The 25,018-nt window shown below is 33.6% G+C and overlaps 3 protein-coding genes across 3 annotated transcripts in view; all 3 read right to left on the reverse strand.

The window, feature by feature from the left end:
- Window positions 1-13,833, reverse strand: part of LOC125818868 (receptor kinase-like protein Xa21) — a 41,701-nt gene extending 27,868 nt beyond the window's left edge. Inside the window, exon 1 of the mRNA XM_049498382.1 lies at window positions 13,061-13,833. Coding sequence (XP_049354339.1) covers window positions 13,061-13,833 — 773 coding nt within the window. The remainder of the gene's footprint in view (window positions 1-13,060) is intronic.
- Window positions 13,834-13,907: 74 nt separating this feature from the next.
- Window positions 13,908-19,725, reverse strand: LOC125818869 (LRR receptor-like serine/threonine-protein kinase FLS2). Its single transcript, XM_049498383.1, has 3 exons — window positions 19,658-19,725; window positions 13,984-15,511; window positions 13,908-13,916 (listed from the first exon to the last, which is right to left on the reverse strand). The coding sequence occupies exons 1-3, from the start codon at window positions 19,723-19,725 to the stop codon at window positions 13,908-13,910; spliced, it is 1,605 nt and encodes a 534-aa protein (XP_049354340.1).
- Window positions 19,726-20,113: 388 nt separating this feature from the next.
- Window positions 20,114-23,668, reverse strand: LOC125818870 (receptor kinase-like protein Xa21). Its single transcript, XM_049498384.1, has 2 exons — window positions 20,623-23,668; window positions 20,114-20,482 (listed from the first exon to the last, which is right to left on the reverse strand). The coding sequence occupies exons 1-2, from the start codon at window positions 23,666-23,668 to the stop codon at window positions 20,136-20,138; spliced, it is 3,393 nt and encodes a 1,130-aa protein (XP_049354341.1). The 3' UTR covers window positions 20,114-20,135.
- Between the last annotated feature and the right edge of the window lie 1,350 nt (window positions 23,669-25,018).

Consider the following 25,018-nt stretch of genomic DNA (forward strand, 5'->3'; position numbering starts at 1 on the left):
CTCAAAGTTAAGTGATTTTATTGATATAAAACAAAGTTGAATAACTTAACAAGATAATTTCTCAAAATTGGGTGACCTTTTGAGATATTTACTCATTTGTATTTGACTAATTAATTTGAGAAGAAATTAATGATTTCCACAAACTTTTATTGCAATATCATCTCACATTGGCCAACTTTATAAAGACAAACACAAGAAGAGAGGTGAGAGTCTGGGGCAAGGAAATTTTTTTCATTTAAGAAAAGTCAGTCAACTTGCATTATTAAGCTAAAAGAAAGAAAGAATATATTTATATTATATGGTCAGTTAATTACTTGCACTATTAAGAAAGAAATATGGATATATATTATATGGTCCAGAACCAACTCAATGGGAGTCTTCACAGTCTAAGATAAGCTAAGCAAAAAGCCTGTTGTTTGACCTTTTGTTATTGGGTGAGTACAAAATTTATGTGTGTAATTTTACTAATAGTAATAAATAGTGGACATGAACCTATAACTTTAAAAATATTATGTATTCAATGTTGATTAGAAATTTTAGAGGTAAATCCTGAATATGCTTTTGATCACGCAATCAGTAATGAAATAGTCTATAAAATGTTGTTGCAATAAACACAATAATGAATCATCATCTTCAAATCATATATCATCGTCATATCATATAGATATATATATATATAGGAAAAGGGTCAAAATTACCTCTGAACTATGTGAAATAGACCGTACTTATATCTTTCGTTACATTTTGGGGATCAAAAATTCCCCCGCCGTTATTTTAAGAGACCAAAAATACCCTCAAGAGTTAACACCCCAAATTTTTAGTGATGTGGCAAGCCACGTGGGACTAATCCTTCCACCTAAGTGTTGCCAACTAGGATTCACTACAAAAGAACTAGACCTTTGGCGGCGACAAAAGTCGCCACAAAAGACTAGAATATCGTCCACTAAAGGTTTTTTAACATTAAATTCTGGTTTGTGTTTTTTTTCTTCATTGTTTTTAAAAAGACAAAAATAATATCGATTAAGGAGGAGTTTGAAGACACTATATGTTTTATTTTTATGTCATATGTAAATGCATAAAATGTAACAATGATGCATTATGTAGTAGGAGATTTGAATCGAGAAGTAATTTTGTTGTTCGTAACAAGATTGAATGTTTTTCATATTGATAGTGCAAGTTATTTATTTTAAAAAATTAGGTTGCAACCAAAAATTAATTATCATTTTTTTTTGTTGAAAAAAAATAGATTTTACTAGCGAATGGTTGTTGCAACCTTAGTTGCCACTAAAAATCACTCATAACCTTTAGTGGCAATATTTTGGGATTTTGTGGCAACTTTGTTGCCGCTAAAGGTCAAGATCTTGTGCAGTGAATCATAGTTGGCAATGATTAGGTGGAGGGATTAGTCCAATGTGGATTGCCACATCACTAAAAATTTATGTAGTTAACTCTTGAGGGTATTTGTGGTCTCCTGGGATAACGATGGGTGTATTTTTTATCACAAAGTGTAATGGAGGGTATAAGTGGTCTATTTCACATACTTTAGGGGTATTTTTGAACCTATTCCGTATATAATATATATATATATATCTTCTATCTATATCTATACTACCTTAAAAGCATGAACTCCTAAATTGAATGTAGAATTACTATAATACCCCCAATTAAAAGTACTCAATTTATTAATTTAATTATTTGTATTATATTAAATGTAGATACCCTTTCATATTAAAGGGTTGTGATTTTCTCAAAGAGATGTGACTTTACCAAAGGGTTGCGACTTTTTTGATATTTTCGATGAGTTGTGACTTTTTCGAAGGGTTGTAATTTTTTCAAAGGGTTGTGACTTTTCCTAAGGGTTGTGCCTTTTCCGATGAGTTGTGACTTTTTCGAAGGGTTGTGATTTTTTCAAAGGGTTGTGACTTTTCCGAAGGGTTGTGCCTTTTCCGATGAGTTGTGACTTTTGCAAAAAGGTTGTGATTTTTCCGATGAGCAGTGACTTTAAGGTTGTAACTTTTCTGATAAGTAACAATTAGCACCTATTCATACTACTATTTGCTAGCTATAAATAGAGGATTTCGTCTCACTTTTAAACTACTATTTTTGAAAGTTTTCTACGGTTCTTCTTTTTAAAAAATCTAAGGGTTATTTACAACAATTGATTAAGTGCAAAATTCAACTAAATTTGAGGTACCACATAAGAAGGAGTTGATGAATAAATTGTAGCAAATCATTCATAAATTCACACTCGTATTTTTGATTTCCATGAGTTAACAGTGACAAAAAGTTGTGAAAAAGACAATAATAATAAACAAACATGAAAAAGGTCACATGATTTGGGTAATATATTTCTTCTTTGGTTTTTTATTTTTTATATTTTTACCCTCAAATGAAGCAGTTTCTTTCTGATTTTGCTAAAACAACGGGCATCAACGTTGTCCATTGAATCATTCGTTTTGATGTTAAATCCACTATTTCAAAAAGGGAAAAGGGACAGATTTAGCCCCGAACTTTAATAAATGGTACGTATATGCCCTCCGTTGTACTTTGTGTCCACATAAGCCCCTGCCGTCCAATTATAGGTACACATATATCCCTCTCACTAACGGACTCCTAATTTCTTACACGTGTCTTAATCCTATTGAACTACCCGTTTGACCATTTTTTTAACCCATAATCAAACTATCCGCCTCATAACCCAATACCCACCCAATTTCCTCTAAAAGGAATCCTAATTAAAACACCCAAGTTAAAACACCAAAATTAACCCACCACACTTCTAAAATCTCAGATGATGAGACAGTGAAGTATACCTATCTAACCAATATCAGAAGAAGAGTGAAGCCACCATTGCCAGCAGGTTACTGGGGCAATGGGTGTGTGCCAATATACGTTCAGCTCCTTGCAAAGGACCTCATCAATGAACCTATCTGGAAAGCAGCAGACGTGATAAAGAAGAGCAAGAACATCATCACAGATGAGTATGTTCATTCGTTCATTGATTTCCAGAAGCTGCATTATGATGAAGGGATCACATCAGGGAATAAAGTGAGTGCATTTACAGATTGGTGGCATGTAGGCCACGAGACGGTTGATTTTGGATGGGGTGGCCCTGTGACTGTCTTTCCTCTGTCTAGACACTTGATTGGGAGTGTTGAACCTTGTTTTTTCTTGCCTTATTCTTCTGCCGCTCAAGGTATGAAAGATGGTTTCAAAGTTTTGGTATGTCTACAACAAGAAGCCATGCCTGTTTTCATGGAAGAGTTATATATGCAGCTCCTCTTATTTACTAATAATATCACTCGAGAGTCAAACAAGAAATTCTTTTAACTATGATTTATTTATATGTGTTTTAAGTATTAAATTATTAATTGGTGTGTTAATTTGGGTGTTTTAATAAGGATTCCTTTTAAAGAAAATTGGGTGGGTATTGGGTTATGGGGCGGATAGTTGGGTTATGGGTTAAAAAAATGGTCAAACGGGTAGTTCAATAGGATTAAGACACGTGTAATTAAGAAATTAGGGGTCCGTTAGTGAGAGGGGTATATGTGTACCTATAATTGGACGACAGGGGCTTATGTGGACGCAAAGTATAACGGCGGGCATATACGTACCATTTATTAAAGTTCGGGGGTAAATCCGTCCCTTTTCCCTTTCAAAAATAGATTTTCACTTTTACTTATAATATGATAATATAGACATGATAATAATTATTTTTTAATAGATATGTAAGTAAAAATGAACGAAGAAAGTAAAGTGTTGGTGACAAAAGATTTTAATCAAATGAAACACTATAATGAATATAGCATGAAAATATATTTTCGTCTTCCTTCTTCATTGGCTATGTATCGTTCCATATATTTTTTTTCCTATCTTTTGTGTTTATTTGAATTTGAGAAAATTTTATGTCACAAGATACACTCCTTGTTAACTATATAAAAATAGATAAGAAAATAGTGATTGACCATAAAATAATCTTAAATCAAATTGAAGATTCTATAAACAATACTTTAAATTTTATTCATCTATTAATTTTTATTATTGAAAAGTTTAATATGTTATATCACGATACAACTTCAATAAGATTCTAGATACTTTCATTAGACAACAACTATATGATATGTATGCGGTAGAAAAAAGGAAAAGACTACAATTCTACAAAGATAAGGTAGAAACTTCAAGAAATAAAATATTTTTTTACCAAAGGTGATGTTGTTCATATATTAAAATTAAATTATGCTACTGATATATATACAAATAATTGGTCAAGCTAAATATTTGACATATACTCAAACCTCAATTTAACCATCATTCATCATAACAATAAAGTACCCCCTTTTTTTTTGTAGAATTACCTCTCTATGATAGTCTAACTCAAATATTAATTGGTAAAAGATAGATTACGTATAAAGATAAAATATTGAAATTTTTATGGTAGTCCTTAATAGTGTCATGCACATACTAAATTTCAAGAATAATATTTAAGAGAAAAAATATACTTAAATGGTGTCCATCAATTATGTCACAGCCTCAAGAGGAAAGACTATGGTGACTTTTTTGTATTGATAAATTTTGTTGGTTAGATTTGCTTACAAAATTGAGTGAAGTAAATAATAATACTACTAAATATATGTCACTTTCTCCCCATATTTAAACTTTGAATGTATTTTGAAATGTTTCAATAATATCTGATCATTTTGATCTCAAAATACAAGTAACTCTATGACAATCTTTATTAATCATTTAAAAGCACTCGTCCTATGTTCTTTAAATTATAATTATTTACTAAAAAACTTTAATTTAGTAATATTAATTCTATTTTACAACATCGTATACTATATATATAATACGCACGTGCCGTAGAACTATTATATATATATATATATATATATAAACTTCAAAATTGAATCACCATTTTTCCCCTATACTAAATCAAAATCTAATTAAATAGTAAAATTTAATTTAAGAGTTATATTTTATTTATGTAAATGTAGAATTAAAAATCCAACACTTCAATTTCTTAGTTATATCATTGTAAATTCCCTCAATTATTAATTAATGCAAATTTTATTCTTCTGTGTGTCTTGCCTTCTGTGTGTCATTTAGAGCGTTCCTGTAGCAACCCCAAGTCATTTATGACTTGCTGGGACTGACAGTTCAGTCACCTGATCGTTCATTTGGTTATGGTGTGAGTTTTAGTGTTTTGGAGCTTCTGAACCTTGAACGAACATTTTCGATCAAAAGTTCGAGAAGATGACATCGGAATCCAATTCTGACGATTCCATTAGCTCCGGAAGGGTCATTTTAGGCTTGCAGCCTGGTCAGCATGACTCTCGAGGTTTTCAGTGTGAGTCGGTGCGATTAGGCGTTTTAGCCTTTGAAATTTGGCTTAAGGTTGACTTTGGTCAACATTCTTGGAAAACGCTCTCAGATAAAAATTTCGTTAGCACGGTTAGCTCCGGAATGTCAAGTTTGGTCTAGATTGACCTTTTTTTTGTGTCTCGAGGTTTTTGATATTTTTCGTAGCTCTTTTGTAGTTTTTGACTTAAAAGGGCATTTGGAAGTGGGACCCACTTTTTATTGAGATGACCTTTGATGGAAATTTCGACTGCGCTATTGGGTCTGGAATGTCGAATTTGGTATGGTTGCATATCTCATTTGCGTGCACGGGGTTCCAAACGAGTTCGGAGCACCCCGTCGGAGTTTTTAGTTTTTGGAAAATTGCAGAAAATCTGCCGTAAATGCAGAAAATCAGCTATAAATGCAGAAAATCAGCAACATTTCCCAAACTTCAAACCCTCTTAACTCTCTCATCTCTCAACCGATTTGGGCGATTCAAAAGGCAAAGTTGTGAGATTTTTCGAGGACAACGTGTTGGTGAGCTCGGATAGTGATTTGGGGTCCCCGTTTGAGGTAATTTTTGTAAAACACCTGCTGCCACGACCCTTTTATGAGCTTGATTTTGGAAGATTTTGAGACTTGTTTTCTCAGCCATTCTAGGTCCAATTTCAGTGATTTTTGAGGCTATCTTGAGTGGTTTTTCGAGGAGAACCATCGTGGTGTTGTAGCATTTTACTGTAGACCTCCAGTTTCTGGTAAATACACTGATTCAACTGCTGTCCCATTTCTAATTTTTGAGAAAATTTGGGTTTTAGTTGCATGTTGATATTGTGTTGTTCCCAAGCCCTGAATTGTATCCCATTTTGGGACATGAGCTGGGGGAACTGGTTAGGATCCACTTTGGGGGTTAATTCTGGAATTTCCTGCGCGGGTCCCACTTTCCCCGTTTTGACCCCGAAATTGGTCCGTCTCCGTTTATTGTGATTTTGGTGTCTAAACGACCATAATAACGTTGTGACTCTATTTTGATAGCGGGGCAGCATTTCGAGGACGTTCGAAAAGGGAAAGCTCCGGAGAAGTGATTTTGGAGCGCGTGTGATCGGCTTACAGGTAGGCTACGGTTTCCCTCTCTTAGATTGAGCTTGAGAGTGTGAATGCATGTTTGATTAGTTGGGATTTTGGTTGGTAGTGATTGAATCACGCATAGGTGTTTGGAAATCATGTTTTCGGCTTATTTCGAGAATTATCGAGTAACTGTGAGCATGCTTTGTGTTATTAATTAACCCTCCTCGCTATGTGGAGTGGTTGCATGCTTAATTTACTATTTGTTGAAGCATTTGGGCCTTAGTTTAGGTTTGACTAGGGCTTGCCTTAGAAATACATGATTCGGATCCAATAGGCCTTAGTTTTGTCCCGACGTCGCTCGGCCGACTTAGATCCCTGTAGACTGGTGTAGCAGACTTGAGCCTGATAGTTTGGGCCTTAGCTAGGCGATACGTTTGCTTCGATGATAGTTATCCTTATTTCCCCGATGTTACAACTTCAAGAGTTACGTTGACGACACTAGATCTGCTTCGCGATTTGAATTTGATTTTCGATTCGGTTCCAAGGACTTTCATTGATTGGCTAGGTGTGGACGGTGATCCACGGACATTTATGAGAATAAATCGATTGGGACTCTTTCAGCAGCTACAGTGACACTTTTATAGAGCATCCGGTTAGAGTTCCGGCCTCTATTGCCCAAATACTTATATAGAGCATCCGGTTAGAGTTTCGGCCTCTATTGCCCAAATACTTATATAGAGCATCCGGTTAGAGTTTCGGCCTCTATTGCCCAAATACTTATATAGAGCATCTGGTTAGAGTTTCGGCCTCTATTGCCCAAATACGTATATAGAGCATCTGGTTAGAGTTCCGGCCTCTTATACTTGTTACTTGTGATTGGTTACTTGGGTACTTCTTGTGAGCATCCGGTTCGAGGTCCGGCCTCCGTACTGTCAGATTCTACTAATTAGGGTTGAGGTTCTGGTTCGATGTTCTTCGTTCTTAGGTTCTTATATGCAATTCTCTTTAGTTATAGTTATTATGTGTACTCGTCGGGCTTATGGGAGTCCGTTCGGGTTTTTATTTAACTTGCGCACGAGTGTACCTTCTGGGGTTATGGGGTCCAGTTAAGTGTAGTTAGCTTATAGATTACTTTAGTTAGTTCTTTGTACACTCGTGTGCATTCCTTTGTTAGTTAGATTTTTGTTCTTGACCTCAATTTGTGTATTCCTTCTTTTCATACTGCCTTTACTTTTCAAGTTCAGTCGGCCTATGATGCCTACTGGGTACCTCTTGTTTTGGTACTCATGCTACGCTCTGCATCTGTTTCGTGATGCAGGTCCGGGCACTAGTAGCCAGCGTTGATCGAGCTTGGAGCAGTCTGATCCGGAGACGGGGGTGAGCACACGACGTTTTGTACTATTTCAGTCTCCATCTGTATATATAGACTTGTCTTTTTCCTTTCTAGACAGTCCAGTCTTTGTTGTCCACTTTTGGGACTTGTACTCATTTTGTTAGTAGCTCTGTACTAGTGACTTTCAGGTTCTGGGAGGGATCTTTATTTGTATATATGTTTTTGGTTTGCTTCCGCCTGTTTATATTATTATTTGCCTACTCTTGTTTAGTTTCTACCCTCAGACTCATTACTTGTTGTTTCGGGTTACGGGTTGGCTTACCTGCTAGTGGGTTATAGTAGGTGCCATCATGATTTGAGAAATCGGGTCGTGACAGTCTCCTTTACATAAATGACATGGCATATCCACATCAGATATATTAATGCCATGTCATAATTAATTTTTAAAATTATTAATCAAAATTATTTAATTAAAGATAAAATAATAAAAATTTAATTATATTCTTTAAAGTTAAACCCAATACATTTTGTTGTGAAAGAAAAAAACCAATACATTTTCTCCATTCCCACTGTTTCACGCCCAAGCCGTCGTCGCCATCACCATTTTTGTTGGCGAAACCACTAGTATTCCTTCCACTTTAATCTCCCCACATCATTACCATTTTCCTTTTCCTCCTCCAACCTCCACAAAATCAACAACCTAAGCCATCGCACCAGATCTAGTCAAACACCATTACCATTTTCACCTTCATCTCCGCTGCACACCATTGCCATCTTTGCCGCCATGATTAGATCCTCGCACCCTCACCCACCTCGTTCTCCTCTCCGTTGACCAACTGCACCTCTCTCTCCCTCCACTGCATATCAGTGGTGTCTGGCGAGCACCACCGGCGCTGCTCTCTTTCTCCGTCGGTAAATTGGTGGACTCAAGAAGATGCCAAGATCATCTAAATAGATGAAAATAGATTGTGAAAAGAAAGAAAAAGGGGTTGGGCAGGGAAGGATATGGCTGAAAAGGAGGAGTAACGGGTGAAAAAGACAATATTTTTAATTAGTTTTGAAAAATATATTTCTTTTATAATTTTTAATATTTTTTAAAGTAGAAATGCTCCTCACTCGCCTTAATAGGCGTGTGTAGTTGCACACTTTTGCCAACTCAGACATCTAATGACACATAAGCCTGGTCAATGGTCAGAAGGATTTGTTAAATTGTGTTTTATTGAGTTTAAGGGTCCAGATGACAAAGGGGTAAGTAGAAGGGTTCATAATGCAAACTGATATAAGTATAAGGGTCCACCAGACCATTTCGCCCAATACATATTATAGGCCAAATTCATTTAGATAGTGAAAAGTCTATATGGACATACTCCAATATAAGCAGATAAAAACGTAAGATATATATATATATATATAAGTGGGAAGCTCCTAACTTCAATGCTAAACTACCATTTTGCCTTTACATCATGTTAAAATATAATAAAAATAGTGTCATATCACTAATATGATACAATAAATTTATTTCATAGTGATAGTTCATGATAAACATATTTATTTAATACCTAAAAATGTTATAAACCTGACAAAACTAAATAGAAAAAGAAAACCAATAAGCAATTACTCCTTGAAAACAAGAAATTAAATAGATACATGTATCTTACAAAGTTATTGTTCATGAATTATCCTTTTTATATTTATATTAATATTATTTGACCTTTCAAATTTTTATGTGACTTTTCATATTCAACAATTTTTGTTCTATAAATTTAACTTTTCCAGAAAAGATTTTTATGTGCTACTCCTACAATTCCTATGTGTAGGAGCTCTAAATCGGTGAAATAATGTCGTAATTTGTGGGAAACGTTGTGTGGTCTCCCTTATGTAGTCATGAGGATAGATAAGAATTCAATTACTGAAACACCATTTTTATCTCTATTTATATAGTTGAATTGTTGCTTTGTTTATAACTTGCTTTTAGTTTAGGAGTTTTATGTGTTCAAAAACAGATTGATTGTTACATTAGATTTTGTTTAAATTTTCATTATCAAGACAAGATCGAAAAGAATAATTAATTGTCTTGCTTATGTGTTTCTTTTTTGTTCTTTGTATTGGTAATATCAATTTTAAGAATGAATTTGATAGAGCGGGTACTCTTTCTTTTTATTATTTAAAGATGAAACATATAGAATTAGATTAATGATAGGTTCGATTAACATCATCTTTGGGTTTCACTGAGATGACTGCATCCTAGTAACGGTCTTGAGCTTCTCCAGAAGCTATATGTGCCATCATTTCCCATACATTATTCAATTTTCCACTGATGATAGTGGAGAATAACTAAGAGAAGAATCTGTCCAGGGCTTTTATTATGTCATCTTTTTAAGAATATTTTGATCTGTATTCTGTAAGTTAAAATTTGCTGACTACTAACTAAAGTTTAAAATCTATAAAGATTATTTACATACAAATTCTAAATCGTCTATGTCATTATTCCTTCTTACTGTTTTAAGAATCTCACATTTGAAGCCCACTCGACCATTATTTTATAGATTAGTGGAACCAGATATGCCCAATAAGGGTAAAATTCTCCCCATTAAGAGGGTTCTTCATTCATAAGGGTTTAAATTCGAGACATCTAGTAAAGGGTCGGAGAGATTTCAACCATCCCACTAGATAGTGATGCCATAGTGAGACAACAGAAACCTCAATTAGCCACAATTTTTTAAAAAAAAAATCAAATCACATTATTTAATACTATTTAATTTTTTAACATATAATATACTTATTAATACGTGTTACACGCGCAAAGCGTGTACCCAGAAACTAGTATATTAAAAGTGAGAAACTCCTATCTTAAAAGTTGGATTACAATTTTGCCCCTATATTAAATTAAAATATAATAAAACATCTAATTAAATATTAAATAATAATATTTTAATTACCTTTCAAAAAATAATAAAATTGTATTATCATGGTAATTTCAAGAAAAATTTAAATGAGCAATTGAAAACAATAATTCACTATTAATTCCAATAAAGACTCTACAACCAAGGTTCAATGCATTACCATGGCAAATGAGAAGGGAAACATAAATAAGAAATTTATAACAAAAACCTTTTCAAATTTCAGTCTTTATATTTGTTCCTTTCAACTTCCATATCAATAATATATTTACAAAGCATTTTGAAGTTCTTTATGCACTTTTTACGAGCAAATAACAAGGTATCAAAATTAAATCAGCTCATCATTTTGTACCAATCATTTTTTTGCTTTGTGAAAAAATTTATACTTTTTTTTCTAGAAAACTTGTTGCTCTTATAATTCTGTGTGTTTGCGGTGACGCTCACGTACACACAACAAACATGTAAGTATTTTTCTTTATTACTTTATCAACTAAAAATGATTAAATCTTATTTAAGATCAAAGAGATTGAATGAATTAGCTATATTATCAATTGAAAGGAATTACTAATAAAAATCGATTATAAAACAGTAACTAATGACTTCACATCTATAAAAAGTTAGAAAAATAGATTTTAAATAAAAATATATATGATGAATAAAAAATATTAGGGCCCTCTCTTAAAGTTTTGTTTTAGGCCTTCAATCTTGTTGAGTCAACCCTGCACATCAAAGGTTGCTGGTCAAGTTATGGCGGTTTTGTGAAAATATTAGGTTAGGGCCTGATGGGATTTGGAGAGTCGTCATAGGAAATGAAAGAGAAAACAGAGGAACTACTCTTTTATACAAAAGCGAAGATTTTATTCACTGGACAGAAGCAGAGCGCACTCTGCATTCGTCAAGTGAAACTACAATGTGGAAATGCCCTGATATTTTCAAAATCTTCCTTAGAAAATTTGGTATTCAAAACAAATGGTGTAGGAATTGTTTGCAACTTGCATTCTGAATTGTTTCAGCATCTCCGGGACATACTTTTGCTGATTGATATGCTTCCATGCATCCCAAAAAAGACTCCATCCGAAGCAATTCTTGCTCGTCACTGCCCGTAACAAGCAAATCGTCAATATATAAAGAAACTTCTGACAGATACTGAAAAACAGGGAGATCAAATTTAAGTTTGAGTTTAAATTATATGCACTTACGACGGTGTAAAAACAATTGAATTATTAGGAGATGATCTTTCATTCACCTGCAAAACTCAACTAGTCCAACTAAGAATTCCATTTATTGAATACTTGAATATATCAATATGAAGAAACTAATGAATCAAAAATATGAAGTAGAGGCCGCAAACAGAAACAGAAAGTAAAATAGTGCAGCTAAACACTTCCGTAATATTTCTTAATTTTATTCAACCATATTAAAGACTATACTCAAATCTGAAATCAAAAATAAGGGAAATGCAACACTCTGAATTACAATCGACTAAAGAAACCAGGCAAACAAAAAGCAACATGTGAACTTGCAGAACAGGAAAAGATGCTAACTTCTATGTTTCCAGAAATGTGTTGTTGATTTTGTTAAGCCTCGTGACTACATCTTTCATGGTTATTCTTGATTCTGGCATTTCCTTTGTGCAGTCTAAACCCAATTCTATCATGGACGCAATGCAGATTTTACTTTCTGAAGTGATCTGTTCTTCCTCGGAGAAAAGATTGGCATCCACAACGTCCATCATACTCCCTGAAAATGATTGTGTGATCCATTTCCTCAAGTCAAGATTTTCATTGCATATCTCTTCATCTGTTGGCCTTCTTTTCGTCAAAACCTCCATCAACATGATCCCGTAACTATAAACATCGCCACTAACAGACACTATTCCATCCGAGCCATATTCTTAAAAAAGGATTGAAAAAAAAGTTAATTCAATTGAAATACAACAATAATTCTGCATAAATAAAAGCTTGCTTTTATACTTGTAGAATTTGGAGAGGCTTTATTATGATAAAAGAAAATCAAAGTGAGTAGATTTTTTATACCTGGTGCAATGTATCCAAGAGTGCCCAATGTCTCGGTATAAGCCATGGACTTGCTTATGGCTAAAATTTTAGAGATACCAAAATCACCAACATGAGCCACCATATCTTCATCCAAAAGAATGTTGGCTGGCTTTAAGTCGCAATGAACTATTGGAGTTACATGCCCATGATGTAGATATTCAACTGCCATAGCTGTATCAAGCATTACAGAAACTCTTTGATGAAGGTTCAAGTGGCGATCTTCTTTATACAGCCAATTCTCAAGACTTCCATTGGGCATAAATTGCAGAACAAAGGCTCTTATATAGTCACTAGAACATGTAGTAATCACCGGAACAAGATTTCTGTGTCTAACATTTCTCATGACTTCGCATTCGGTATCAAACCTCTTGCATACTTGCTCATTTTCCAAATCCAGAACCTTAATGGCCACTGCAGTTCCACTAGATAATGTGCCTTTGTACACAGAGCCAGAACTTCCCACACCAATTAAATTTAATTCATCAAAATTATTGGTTGCTTGTTGAATGTCGTGATAAGAAACTAATTGATGAGTCCTGATCTCTGGTACCTTTTCAACATCTTTGGACTTTTCTTTCTTCTGTCGTTTCATTAACCAAATTGAAACCAACAAGAATATCAGCAAGGATGAAATAACCACTGGAGTAACAATTTTTAGTAGAACCTCTTTAAGCTTTGATTGTTTTCCAGGATTAGTGATAGCACAAGCAGGAATCTCCAATATGTGCATTCCACAAAGACCTTTGTTCCCAAGAAATGATTGCACAGTGGAATGTCCAAACACACCACCACTTGGTATTACACCTTCTAAATCATTAAATGAAACATTAATGCTTTTAAGGTATGAGAGTTTTTCCAAAGACATAGGAATACTACCTGACAATGCATTTAAAGACAAATTCAAGAATTCCAAGCTTATCAAGTTGGCAAGGGATAATGGAATTTGGCCAAATAATGAATTGTTTGATAGGTCAAGAGACTGCAGGTTTTGGAGTTCCCCGAATCTGCTTGGTATCATGCCTGAAAAGTGGTTACCAGAAAGATGTATTTCTACAATGGCTTTCAGTTCTCCAATATCTGATGGAATTTTTCCCTCTATAGAATTTTGTGACACACTTAGATAGAGAAGACCACTCATTTTCCAAAGGTTCCCTGGAATTTTTGATAATTTATTGGAACTCAAAAAAAGGTTTTGTAGCATGCTAAGATTTCCTAAGCATTCTGGAATTAGTCCAGAGAGCTCATTATTACCTAGATAAGAATGAACCAAATTAGATAAATGGCATACTGCCTCTGGAATATGTCCCTGCAATTTATTGTTATGTAGATACAACCCTTGGAGTTGTTTAAGCTTACCAACATCAGAAGGAATGCTTCCCCGCAACTCGTTTGCTTCAAAGCTTAGCATTAATAGACCACTCATATTGCCTATACCTATGGGGATGAGGCCACTGATGTGTGCACCTGCTATATGAAACTTTTGAATAGTAGATGAAAGATTCCCAATAGAATTGGGCAGAATGCCATAAAACGGATTGGAACCCACTTGTAGATATTTCAACATCCTACAGTCCACCAAAGAATTGAAAAATCGCAACTCATACTCTCCAGGTTCATTGGTAAGTTGATTATCATTTAGGATCAGATATCGCAACTCACGAAGATTTCCTAAATTAGTAGGAATAGTTCCTGTGAGAAAGTTATCAATTAGCGACAGTAGCTCAAGCTTGGAAGCATTTGTTATGAACAATGGAATTTCCCCTTCCAGCTGATTGACTGCCAAGTGAAGTACTTTAAGGTTAGGAAGATGAAGACCTGCAGTGGTTGGAATTCTACCCGAGAGGTTATTGTTACTGAAATCAAGAAATTCCAAAGAAGATATGTTGAAAATAGCCTCTGGAATTTGACCAATAAGATTAGAATTATTGGCAAAGCTTAATTCCCTTAAATTTGATAGCTTCCCTAATTCCGGAGGAATTTGCCCCACTATGCGATTGTTTTGACAATAAAGATATTGCAGAGTTGAAATATTTCCCAATGAAGTGGGAATAGTCCCTTTTATTAAATTATGACGAATATAAAACTCCTGGAGATTGGATAAACAACCAATATTTCTGGGTAAGTCTCCAGTTATGTTGTTGAAAGATAAGAACAAAACTTGGAGCTCCGTGAGTTGGCATATGTTGGAAGGAATGCAACCAGAAATTTGGTTTTGATATATACTTAAAAAGTACAGATTTGACACAATATTGCCTTCATCTAGCAACAGAGGACCAGAAAGGCTATTGAGTGACAGAGATACGGCAAGTAGTGACGAGATATTAAACAGTGTTGCGGGAATGGAACCTGTTAATTGATTATTGAACAAGATAAAAAATGCAAGCTGGCTCAGATTACCGACCTCCTTTGGAATGTTGCCGCTGACTCTATTCCCAGATAAACTGAAGTTCATCATTTTTGTGGCATTTCCAACTGAAGGAGGGATTATACCCGTGAGGCTATTGTTCCTGAGATTTAAGACTCTGAGTTCGGGTACATACCAAGGGCCTCTCCACATTTCACCACTGAGTTCATTGAAGGCCAATGAAATTACTTGAACTCTTCGGTTTTGAAATAGACTTGTTGGTATACTTCCGTTGAGCTGATTGTTTTTAACGTCAATGACTCGCAAGCGAGGCATGTGGCCAATGCCATAAGGGATGCCACCGTGGAAGCTGTTGTTCTGGAGATTGAGAACACTGAGGAAGGACAAATTGGCCAAAGATGTCGAAATTGTGCCTTGAAGTTGCAAATTAGGAAGAGCCAAGGCCACAACCCTTTGCGTTTTTGGAGTGCAAGTGACACCAAACCAAGAGCAAAAAGAAGTATTTTTGGTCCAATTATTTGCCAAAAAATGTGTGGGACTGGTAACAAGATTTTGGAAAGCTTGTAGAGCTTGTTGGTCAGTCTCATTTGAGGAAGAAAGTGATATAGAAAATTGAATTAGAAAGAGAAGAATGAAGAAGAGAATGTTCTTCTTCATGCTGTTACTAAGAATTACTTGAACTAGAAAATTGACAGAGCAATTGGTCTTCACTGCATATGTATCCTCACATCAAACATACAAATCATTAACTTCTTTCGTATGGAATGGTCCTTAACATGAAAAAATTTCGATTACAAAATAAATGTTGAATGTATTCTATTTATAGGGATGGCAATGGGGTGGGTTACGCTTCAAACCCACAAAAATTCAACCTGTACTACTTAGTAAAAAATTTTGCTTTCAACCCGTCCCACCCGCCCTGTACAGAAAAAAATACTCCCTCTGTCCCAATAATATGTGATATTTTTCATTTTTCGAGAGTCAAACAATTTAATTTTGACTGCGAATTTGCTCATGGAATCTTCAATTCATTTTGAAATTAAATTTATACATTTGTAAACTATGTAAAAGGTACTATAAGTCACGATAATTAATAATTCAAAATGTTTAAAAGATCTATGAAAAAATTACGGTCAAAGACACTTGTTTGAACCTCGAAATCCAAAAAGTGTCTTATAAAATGGGACAGAGAGAATATTATTCAGCATAAATTTATACATTATTATATCATTAAAGTTAGGATGAAATCATGCATTAATATTCTACAAAGATTAAAGCTTAATTATAATAAACTTGACTAATAAATCTCTAAACCCATACCATTTATTATTTAGTTAAGTCGCATCAAATTGTGAATAAAAAAATCTTTTATTTTTATGCTTTATTTTGAACCATATCAAAACAATTTTGCATTGTTATTTAATTTATAAATAATATTTTCATAAGAATACAATTTAATTCTGGTAATCATTGGTCATTTTGAAACATGAACTTTTAGATTTTAAATTTGAGATAGTCGGTTGTAATTTTCTTATCTAATCTATAAAAAAAATGGAATAGAAATATTTAAGGGGAGATCTTATTTTTTTGGTATAAATAAAAAGGAAAGTTTTACTTAATATGTTTAATATCTTATAATTTGCATGTTAACTGTGTAAAGTTTAGCCTTCAGTTGTAGGTTAATAATATAATGTGATTCACTATTGAAATTAATTCACTACTTCACCCCTCATTTAAGGTTTTTGATTTATGAGGAAATTGATGAAGACCAAAGGTTACAATAATTAAGTAGCCTCTTTTATTTTTGGCTCATTTTTTTTTTTTTTAATTTGATCCATCTTATCTCCATCACGTAAGATCTTTCTATTTAAAGTCACCTAGAGAGGGAGCTAAATTTGCAAATCTAATATGAGTTTCTTTTGTTACTAAAGTATGATAATTCTCTCTTATAAATTAAGAACCATTTTCTCATAATTTTATATCATTTCTATCGTCTTTTTTGGTTTTCTTTTCCGTCTTAGTCAATAGACCGTAAAGGAAAAGTTGGCATCGATCTTTGTAGAATTGTTAAGGGCAATCACATTATTGTTGCATTTAGATCAAAGATGTTATGATTGATTGATAGTAAAAGAATATTTGGAAGAAAATAATATTTTTTTATCATTTATGAACTACACCAAAATAACTAAATTTTTGTACTATTTTATGTAAAGTGATTATAGTGATGATCATTTGTAAGTGATTTTTGTAGTATATTTGTTTTGAATGTTCTTTTATAATGTATTTTTTCTTTATCCTTTTTTTAGTTAAATATGTTCTCGGCTTATATAAAGAAATTTGTGTAGAGATTACAATTATATAGATATTACTTATTTAGACTTTATATAATTATTGGCATGGAACAAAATATTATATTTCTTATTTTCAAATGAAATTAAAAATTAACTTAGTGAAAGATTAAATATTTTATGATCTGCAGATCATTGTATTTTACATGGATAATATGAATACAGATTTGTTGAATGACTATACATGCATTAATAATTAGTTCATTATATTAATAATAAGGAGACCTAAAAGTATAAAGTTGTTAGATCAAAATATTCATATAAAATTAGATAACTATTTTATTTTTCAAACAAACACTCTTACTCTATAGTATCTGTGTAACAGAAATAGGTAAAAATTCTTCCTATATCCAGTGTCAGTTATACTTTCAAGGCAACACTAAATTCTATAAACAATTATTCCCTCCGTCTCATTTTATGTGGCAACATTTGACCAGATACGGAGTTTAAAAAATAAATGAAGACTTTGAAATGTTTACCAAATTGCCCTTTAAAAAGTAGACTCACTTTTCACTCTCCTCATAAATGTTTTGGAGTATTATTTTAAGATTAAATGGGACCAACAAGGGTAAAAGAGGAATTGTACCTTTAAATATTTACCATATAAGGAAATGTGACATTCTTTTTGGGACTGACCAAAAAGGAAATGGTGCCACATAAAATGGGACGGAGGGAGTAATATTTTACGATCTAATTTTCTTAGACATAAAGAGATTATTATTATTATTATTATTATTATTATTATTATTATTATTATTATTATTATTATTATTATCTTAATTTCTTTATATTAAGTTTCTGCAAAAGAAAATTAATTCAATACCTTGAGTTGTTTTAGGCAAAGTGAAACATTATAATAAGATGTCTAAGGACTTATGTAGGGGACATGCATCATATACTATAAATTTATAAAAATTGTACACTTAGCTACACACATACCCAGAAAGTAGTTTATAATCTGCGGTTGTTCGTAGTTATTATTATGGTAAATCTTCCCCTAGAAACTTGTTTGTGCATTTCGATTACATAACAGTGAATCTGAAATCATAACTAATATATTTTTCCATTCACTATAATTAATAACTGTTGTGAGCATATAATATTCTTGAGCAATTTTTATGTGTAATATGTAACTGAAAGATAAAGTGATCATAGCATTCTTAAGAGTGAATAGGTTAATAAACCACTAAACTATTTTTGTCTTCGCAAGTTTCATACATAAACTATAAAATTCATATTAAATGAAATATATTTAAAGTCAAATCTTTTTATATATATGGTTGAGATTTCCACAAACTTTTATGTGATGTATATATTACAAGTTATTGAAATGACGTCACATTGAGAAATACATTGGCCAACTTTATAAAGACAAAACCACAAGAAGACAGGTGAATTATGCGTAAACTGAGGGGTAAGGGAATCGATTGAGAAAAGTCAATCAACTTGTTTTATTGAGAAATCACAATTTTTTTAATTAAAAAAGTTGCATTATTTATATGGTCCAGAACCAAGTCAACGAGAGGTCATGAAGTCTAAGACAAGTTTGGAAAAAAGTGTATGTATGTTGCTTGACCTTTCAATATAGACGGATTCCTGATTTAAAGTTGATAATTTTTTATGATAATTTTAAAAGAATATATCTATATAATAATAACTAGATTCATAGTTTTTAAATTGTTTTTTCTTTATTATTATTTTTTTTTAAAAATTGAATTCATAGTCAGATGTTTATAAATATTTTGTGAATTTCTCAATTATAAATATATAATTTGAGAGATATGTTTTGATAAATAATTGGTGATAGTTCAAGTAGGAAACTAAAAAATCTTTCATGCATAAAACTCGCCAAAAAATGATACTTCAAATGTGTTTTTTACCATTATATCTTGTCTTTTTTGCTAAACATGTTTTAGCTTGAAACTCAATCATAATAACCAATGGGCGATGAGCCTATACTCATACTAAGCTTAGTAAAGTTATAACAGAGATGTTTATTGCTAGCTTATATAAATGTGACACTGTTTATAAAAAATCATGGAATTTAAGTCATTTCTAGCGATCAAAGTGTTATTCAACCTATAAATGAATGATCATATATCTGTAGCATATATACATGGATTGGAAAAAAACCATCTAAGACATATTTTCAACCTATAACTATGATATCAGGGTGCTATTTCAATGAGATTGTTAGATTATTTTTTTCTCAATTAAACTCATGAATATAGCAGAAGCCTCACACTTACCTGAATATAGCAGCTGCACAATGAATGTCGTTGCGACTTTTGCATAAATCTTGAAGGTAAACTAGCATCATTAAATCATATCCTGAAGTCTTCAAGTACAAGAGACTTCCAATCAAACTTCTATAATACGAAGCATCACACTATCCGACTCCATCCTCCTTGAAAAAATTAGTATTCAAAACAAATAGTGTAGGAATTGTTTTGCAATTTGCATTCTGAAATAAATTGATAGAAAGTGAAACAGCTTCACATTTTCCGGCTCCATCACATTTTGGTTTATTCAAGCATTCAAAACATAGCTACAAATAAAGAAAGTGAACGAATGACTAAAGAAACCAGTACTCAAATCTCAAATCACAAAATGTCTCAAGTACAAACAGTACATGTCTCCAGGTAGTACGAACGACTAAAGAAACCAGGAAAACAAAAGGCAACATGTTAACTTGCAGCTCAGAAAGAACACCACCAGAAGAGATTTCTATGTTTCCAGAAATGTGTTGTTGATTTTGTTAAGCCTTTTGACTACTTCTTTCATGGTTATTCTTGATTCTGCCATTTCCTTTGTGCAGTCTAAAGCCAATTCTATCATGGACGCAATGCAGATTTCACTTTTGGAAGTGATCTGTTCTTCCTCGGAAAAAATATTGGCATCCACAACGTCCATCATACTCCCTGAAAATGATTGTGTTATCCATTTCCTCAAGTCAAGATTTTCATTGCATATCTCTTCATCTGTTGGCCTTCTTTTCGTCAAAACCTCCATCAACATGATGCCGTAGCTATAAACATCACCACTAGCAGACACTATTCCCTCCGAGCCATATTCTTAGAAAAGGATTGAAGAAAAGTTACTCAATTGAAATACAACAATAATTATGCATAAATAAAGACTTGCATTTTTACTTCTAGAATTGGAAAGACTTAATTATGATAAGAGAAAATCAAAGAGAGCAGATTTTTTATACCTGGTGCAATGTATCCAAGAGTGCCCAATGTCTCTGTATAAGCCATGGACTTGCTTATGGCTAAAATTTTAGAGATTCCAAAATCACCAACATGAGCCACCATATCTTCATCCAAAAGAATGTTGGCTGGCTTTAAGTCGCAATGAACTATTGGAGTGACATGACCATGATGTAGATATTCAATTGCCATAGCTGCATCAAGCATTACAGTGATTCTTTGAAGAAGGTTCAAGTGGCAATCTTCTCTGTACAACCAATTCTCAAGACTCCCGTTGGGCATATATTGCAGAACAAAGGCTCTTATATAGTCACTAGAACAAGTAGTAACTACCGGGACAAGATTTCTATGCCTGACATTTCTCATCACTTGGCATTCAGTATCAAACCTTTTGCATACTTGCTCAATTTCCAAATCCAGAACCTTTATTGCCACTACACTTCCACCAGATAATGTGCCTTTGTACACAGAGCCAGAACCTCCCACACCAATTAAATTGGATTCATCAAAATTATTTGTTGCTCGTTGAATCTCGTGATAAGAAACTAGTTGATGAGTTCTGATCTCCGGTACCTTTTCCACATCTTTAGACTTTCCTTTCTTCTGTCGTTTCATTATCCAAATTGAAACGAACAAGAGTATCAATAAGGATGAGATAACCACTGGAGTAACAATTTTTAGCACAACCTCCTTAAGCTTTGATTGTTTTCTAGGACTAGTGATAGCACAAGCAGGAATCTCCAATATGTACATTCCGCAAAGACCTTTATTCCCGAGAAATGATTGCGGAGTGGAATTTACAAACACACCACCACTCGGTATTTCACCTTTGAAATCGTTAAATGAAACATTAATGCTTTTAAGGTAGGAGAGTTTTTCCAAAGACTTAGGAATAGTACCTGACAACACATTTAATGACAAATTCAAGAATTCCAAGCTTATTAAGTTGGCAAACGATAATGGAATTGAGCCTGAAAACGAATTGTTCGACAAGTCAAGAGACTTCAAGTTTTGGAGGTCCCCCATTTGGCTTGGTATCATGCCTGAAAAGTGGTTACCGGAAAGATGTAGTTCTACAATGACTTTCAGTCCTCCAATATCTGATGGAATTTTTCCCTCTATAGAATTTCGCGACACACTTAGAAAGAGAAGACCACTCATTTTCCAAAGGCTCAACGGAAATTTTGATGAAAATTTATTAGAATCCAAATAAAGATGTTGTAGCATGCTAAGATTTCCTAAGCATTCTGGAATTAATCCAGAGAGCACATTACCATCCAGAAATAATTGAACCAAATTAGACAAATGACATACCGCCTCTGGAATATGTCCCTGCAATTTATTGTTAGTTAGATACAGCCCTTGGAGTAGTTTAAGCTTACCAATCTGAGGAGAAATATTTCCTGTCAAGTTGTTGTCTTCAAAGATTAGGGTAATAAGGCCGGTCATGTTGCCTATACCTGTGGGGATGAGACCGTTGATGTGTGCATGTTTTATTCCAAAGTATTCAATAGTAGATGAAAGATTCCCAATAGAATTGGGCAGAACGCCATTCAACGGATTGGAACCCACTGATAGATATCGCAACATCCTACAGTCCGCCAAAGAATTGAAGAATAACAACTCGTGCTCTTTTGGTTCATTGGTAAGTTGATTAGTATGTAGGAACAGTTCTTGCAACTCACGAAGATTCCCCAAATTAGTAGGAATAGCGCCTGTGAGTAAATTATTGGCTAGCTCCAGTGTCACAAGCTTGGAAGCATTTGTTATGAACAATGGAATTTCCCCTTCCAGCTGATTGTATGTCAAGATAAGCTCCTTAATGTTTGGAAGATGAACACCTGCAGTGGTTGGAATTCTCCCCGAGAGATTATTGGAACTGAAAGCAATTATTTCCAAAGAAGATACATTGAAAATAGCCTCTGGAATTTGACCAATAAGATTAGAATTATTGTCAAACGTTAATTGCCTCAAATTTGATAGCTTCCCTAATTCCGGAGGAATTTGCCCCACTATGCGATTGTTTGAACAATAAAGATATTGCAGAGTGGAAATATTGCCCAATGAAGTGGGAATAGTCCCTTTTATTAAATTATCACCAATTAAGAACATCTCGAGTTTGGATAAACAACCAATATTTCTGGGTATGTCTCCAGTTATGTTGTTGAAAGATATGGACAAAGCTTTGAGCTCTGTGAGTTGGCATATGTTGGAAGGAACACAACCAGAAATTTGGTTGTCAGATATACCTAATAACACTAGATTTGACGCAATAGTCCCTTCATGAAGCAAGAGAGGGCCAGAAAGGCTATTGTTTGCCAGAGATAAATAAACTAGCGATGAGATATTAAACAATGTTGCAGGAATATGACCAGTTAATTGATTGTCGCGCAAGACCAACACTGTAAGTTGACTAAGATTACCGATCTCCTTTGGAATGTTGCCGCTGACTCTATTCCCAAACAAATCGAAGTTCATCAATTTTGTGGCATTCCCAACATAAGGAGGGATCATACCCGTGAGGTTATTGTTGGTGAGATCCAAGACTCTGAGTTCGGGTACATACCATGGCCCTTTCCACATTTCACCACCGAGTTCATTGAAAGCCAATGAAATTACTTGAACTCTCTGGTGTTGAAATAGACTTGTTGGTATACTTCCGTTGAGCTGATTGTTTTGAATATCAATCACTCGCAAGCGAGGCAAGTGGCCAAGTTCGTAAGGGATGCCACCGCGGAAGTTGTTGTTCTCGAGATTGAGAACACTGAGGAAGGACAAATTGGCCAAAGACGTCGAGATTGTGCCTTGAAGTTGCAAATTAGGAAGAGCCAAGGCCACAACCCTTTGCCTTTTTGGAGTGCAAGTGACACCAAACCAAGAGCAAAAAGAAGTATTTTTGGTCCAATTATTGGCCAAAAAATGATTGGGAGTTGTAATAAGATTTTGGAAAGCTAATAGAGCTTGTTGGTCTGTCTCATTTGAGGAAGCAATTGATATAGAAAATTGAATTAGAAAGAGAAGAATCAATAAGAAGATGAGCTTCTCCATACATATGCACTAGACAAGTGATATAGAATGTTCAAGGGAATTAATTTGTGTGTGGGTTATTTCCACTGATCAAAGTTACCTCACTACATATATAGCACCAAAACAAATAAAATGTTGAAAATTATAGACTATAATTTCCAAAATGTGAAAACAGATTCATATTGAGGAGGAAAATAAATGACAAATAGATTAATGTGAAGACAGATTAAAAGGAGGAAAATAAGCAGCTAAAAGAAAAAGACACTTGTTAGGTTGTGTTTCACAAAACGAAATAAAAGTCATAATAGAAAGAATAATTGTTGCTATCAATTTTCATTATATTGTTAAAAGCCAAGTTTGTGTTACACAGCACACATTCACTAATTAGCCAAAATGGGAGAAATTTTAAGGTTTTCTCTCATAGAAAATAAACCGTGACACACACTACACCCGTTGTCATATGTAATTTGACATATACATTTTTTTAATTAGTATTTTTGTTTTCTTTTAATTCCAAAATATATTACATTTAACCAAATTCAAATGAAAAGGGTAATTGTTATGGTATGAACTTGAAAAAGAAGGGCTAGTTTCAAATATATACAATAAAATAATTAATTTACAACAAATATAGTCATGTTTTATTTACATAAAAAAAAATAGCCGAAAATCAGACGGACTATACAATATAGTTTGACAAAAGTCATAGAAACTAAGGGAATTTTTGCATATAGCCACTCAAAAGTAGCTTAATTATGCTCCATAACTATAGTTTGCTAATTACGATTCGTAGCTTCGTGTTTGGGGAGGAGAGAGACGAGCGAGAATGGGAGAGAGAGGAGAGAGGCGAGCGAGATTGAGAGAGTGAAGAGAGAGATGAGCGAGAGAGGGCAATAATTTGTACAATTCACACCTCGTTGTATAATTCGTGGGCACGTTTGTATAATTCGTGTGTACTTGTATAATTGAGTAATACAAATACTCAATTATACAAATATGATAAAAACTCAAAATAAGGAATTTATACAAATACAAACATCTGAAAAACAATTATACAAATTATATTATACAAATTACATTCTACAAATTATATTATATAAAATTCAAAAATTACACATTTATACAAACTTTAAAAAGTTATACAAAATAATGTATTTGGTGATAAAAGTAAAAAACCAAAGGAACTCACTGTCATAGACAAATACAAACCATCGTATACAAATACAAATCAAACGAAGAATTGTTAGTTGTGAATTATATAAATGTGGTGAATTATATAAATGTGGTGAATTATACAAACGCGGTGATTTATACAAACTCGAAGTCAACCCACGTAATTAATGCTTACTGTTAGTCACGAGTGGTAATTAT

This window comes from Solanum verrucosum, unplaced genomic scaffold, assembly GCF_900185275.1.
Source record: "Solanum verrucosum unplaced genomic scaffold, falcon-dt-bn FXZP01000252.1, whole genome shotgun sequence".
Classification (NCBI taxonomy): domain Eukaryota; kingdom Viridiplantae; phylum Streptophyta; class Magnoliopsida; order Solanales; family Solanaceae; genus Solanum; species Solanum verrucosum.